Source organism: Octopus bimaculoides, chromosome 1, assembly GCF_001194135.2.
Source record: "Octopus bimaculoides isolate UCB-OBI-ISO-001 chromosome 1, ASM119413v2, whole genome shotgun sequence".
In the NCBI taxonomy this organism is placed as follows: domain Eukaryota; kingdom Metazoa; phylum Mollusca; class Cephalopoda; order Octopoda; family Octopodidae; genus Octopus; species Octopus bimaculoides.
Genome location: NC_068981.1, coordinates 90,488,341 through 90,489,861, shown reverse-complemented (window position 1 = coordinate 90,489,861; position 1,521 = coordinate 90,488,341). Strand labels below are relative to the sequence as shown.

General features: G+C 37.5%; 1 protein-coding gene across 1 annotated transcript in view; it reads right to left on the bottom strand.

Moving 5' to 3' along the window:
• LOC106874231 (thioredoxin domain-containing protein 16) overlaps nt 1–1,521 on the bottom strand; it is a 32,113-nt gene that overhangs the window by 29,240 nt on the left and 1,352 nt on the right. The window contains exon 3 of the mRNA XM_052968211.1: nt 603–774. Coding sequence (XP_052824171.1) covers nt 603–774 — 172 coding nt within the window. The remainder of the gene's footprint in view (nt 1–602; nt 775–1,521) is intronic.

The following is a 1,521-nucleotide window of genomic DNA, read 5'->3' as shown; positions in this document are numbered from 1 at the left end:
GTGCGAGCTTGGTGATTCCAAGAACGAAAAGAAATAGCAGCCGCACACACGTGACCAAGGCTGTGTGAAGAGAAAGAGTAGCAGAGGGAAAAGGAAGGGAGGAAGTAGAATAAAAGTGAGCAACGAGAGGTAGAGAGAGAGAGAGAGATAGTAGTAGTAGTAACGGTGAGAGGTGAAGGACGAGTAACAAGAGATAGAGAGAGAGAGAGAGAGAAGTAATATATATTAAGGTAATAAAAACCTGCTTCAGTCATGAATGACCATGGGATTGAACCTAGAAAGTTACCCTCTGAGGGTAACTTTCTAGGTTCAAGCCTGACAAAGTTGTTCATTTTGTGCTCTGTGTACAAGATGTGTAGCAGCCTTCTGAAACACTTGTGCTCAAATGTCTGGATTTTTTTGCTCCATGTCAGCTGTAAGAGTCCATCCCTCACACGCATACAGAAGGATCAAAGCCACCAGGGTCTTGTACACTATGAATTTTGTGGGAAAACTAATGGAATTGCTTTTCCATGTGTTGTTCAACAACACACACACATATACACACTCACAAATACATACACATAGCATAAACAATCTTATAAGAAACTAAATGTTATTACATTATCAGCAATGTTCATCTTTTGGATTGCTTTTAAGATGGAAGGAACATCAATATTTTGTTGAAATATTTCAGTAAAGCAAACTCCTTTGATTTTCAATCCTGACCTCAAGCTGTAAGTTTTACAATGAAGTAGCCAAACAAGTCTACTTTTATTTTGAGTAGATGACTCCCTGAAAAAAAAAAATAATAATAATAATAATAAATAGATAATATAGAAATAAAAAATGAATTTTATGCAATTTTATTACATTGAATTTTCTATGAATATATGATTTTAATGCAGTGCCTCAAATTTGTTTTACTCAGTGTGTACTTTAGAGCCAATTAAAACATTGTTTCATGCCTCTTCTACAAAGACAATATATACATACAAATATATATGTATGTATATCGTCGTCATCGTTTAACGTCCGCTTTCCATGGACGATTTGACTGAGAACTGGTGAAACCAGATGGCTACACCAGGCTCCAATCTGATTTGGCAGAGTTTCTACAGCTGGATGCCCTTCCTAACGCCAACCACTCAGAGAGTGTAGTGGGTGCTTTTACATGCCAACGGCACAAAGGGCAGTCAGGAGGTACTGGCAAGGGCCACGCTCGAAATGGTGTCTTTTACATGCCACCTGCATGGGAGCCAGTTCAGGGGCACTGGCAAAGATGTGTAAAAAATATATATATATATATATATATATATATACACAAAATTAAGGGATCAGCAACAGGTTGCTTCACCACATACTGAAGTTCAGAAATAGCAGCTAAATTGCTGAGACTCCAGCAGATGGCAATTACCTGCAACTCACATAGGCAAAACAAGAAGAAAAATAACGAACTAAACTAGTCATAGTTAATCATATACATGTTTCTGGTTTAGAAGGAAAAACTCTTCATTACCTCATCGGTATGATATTCCAGTT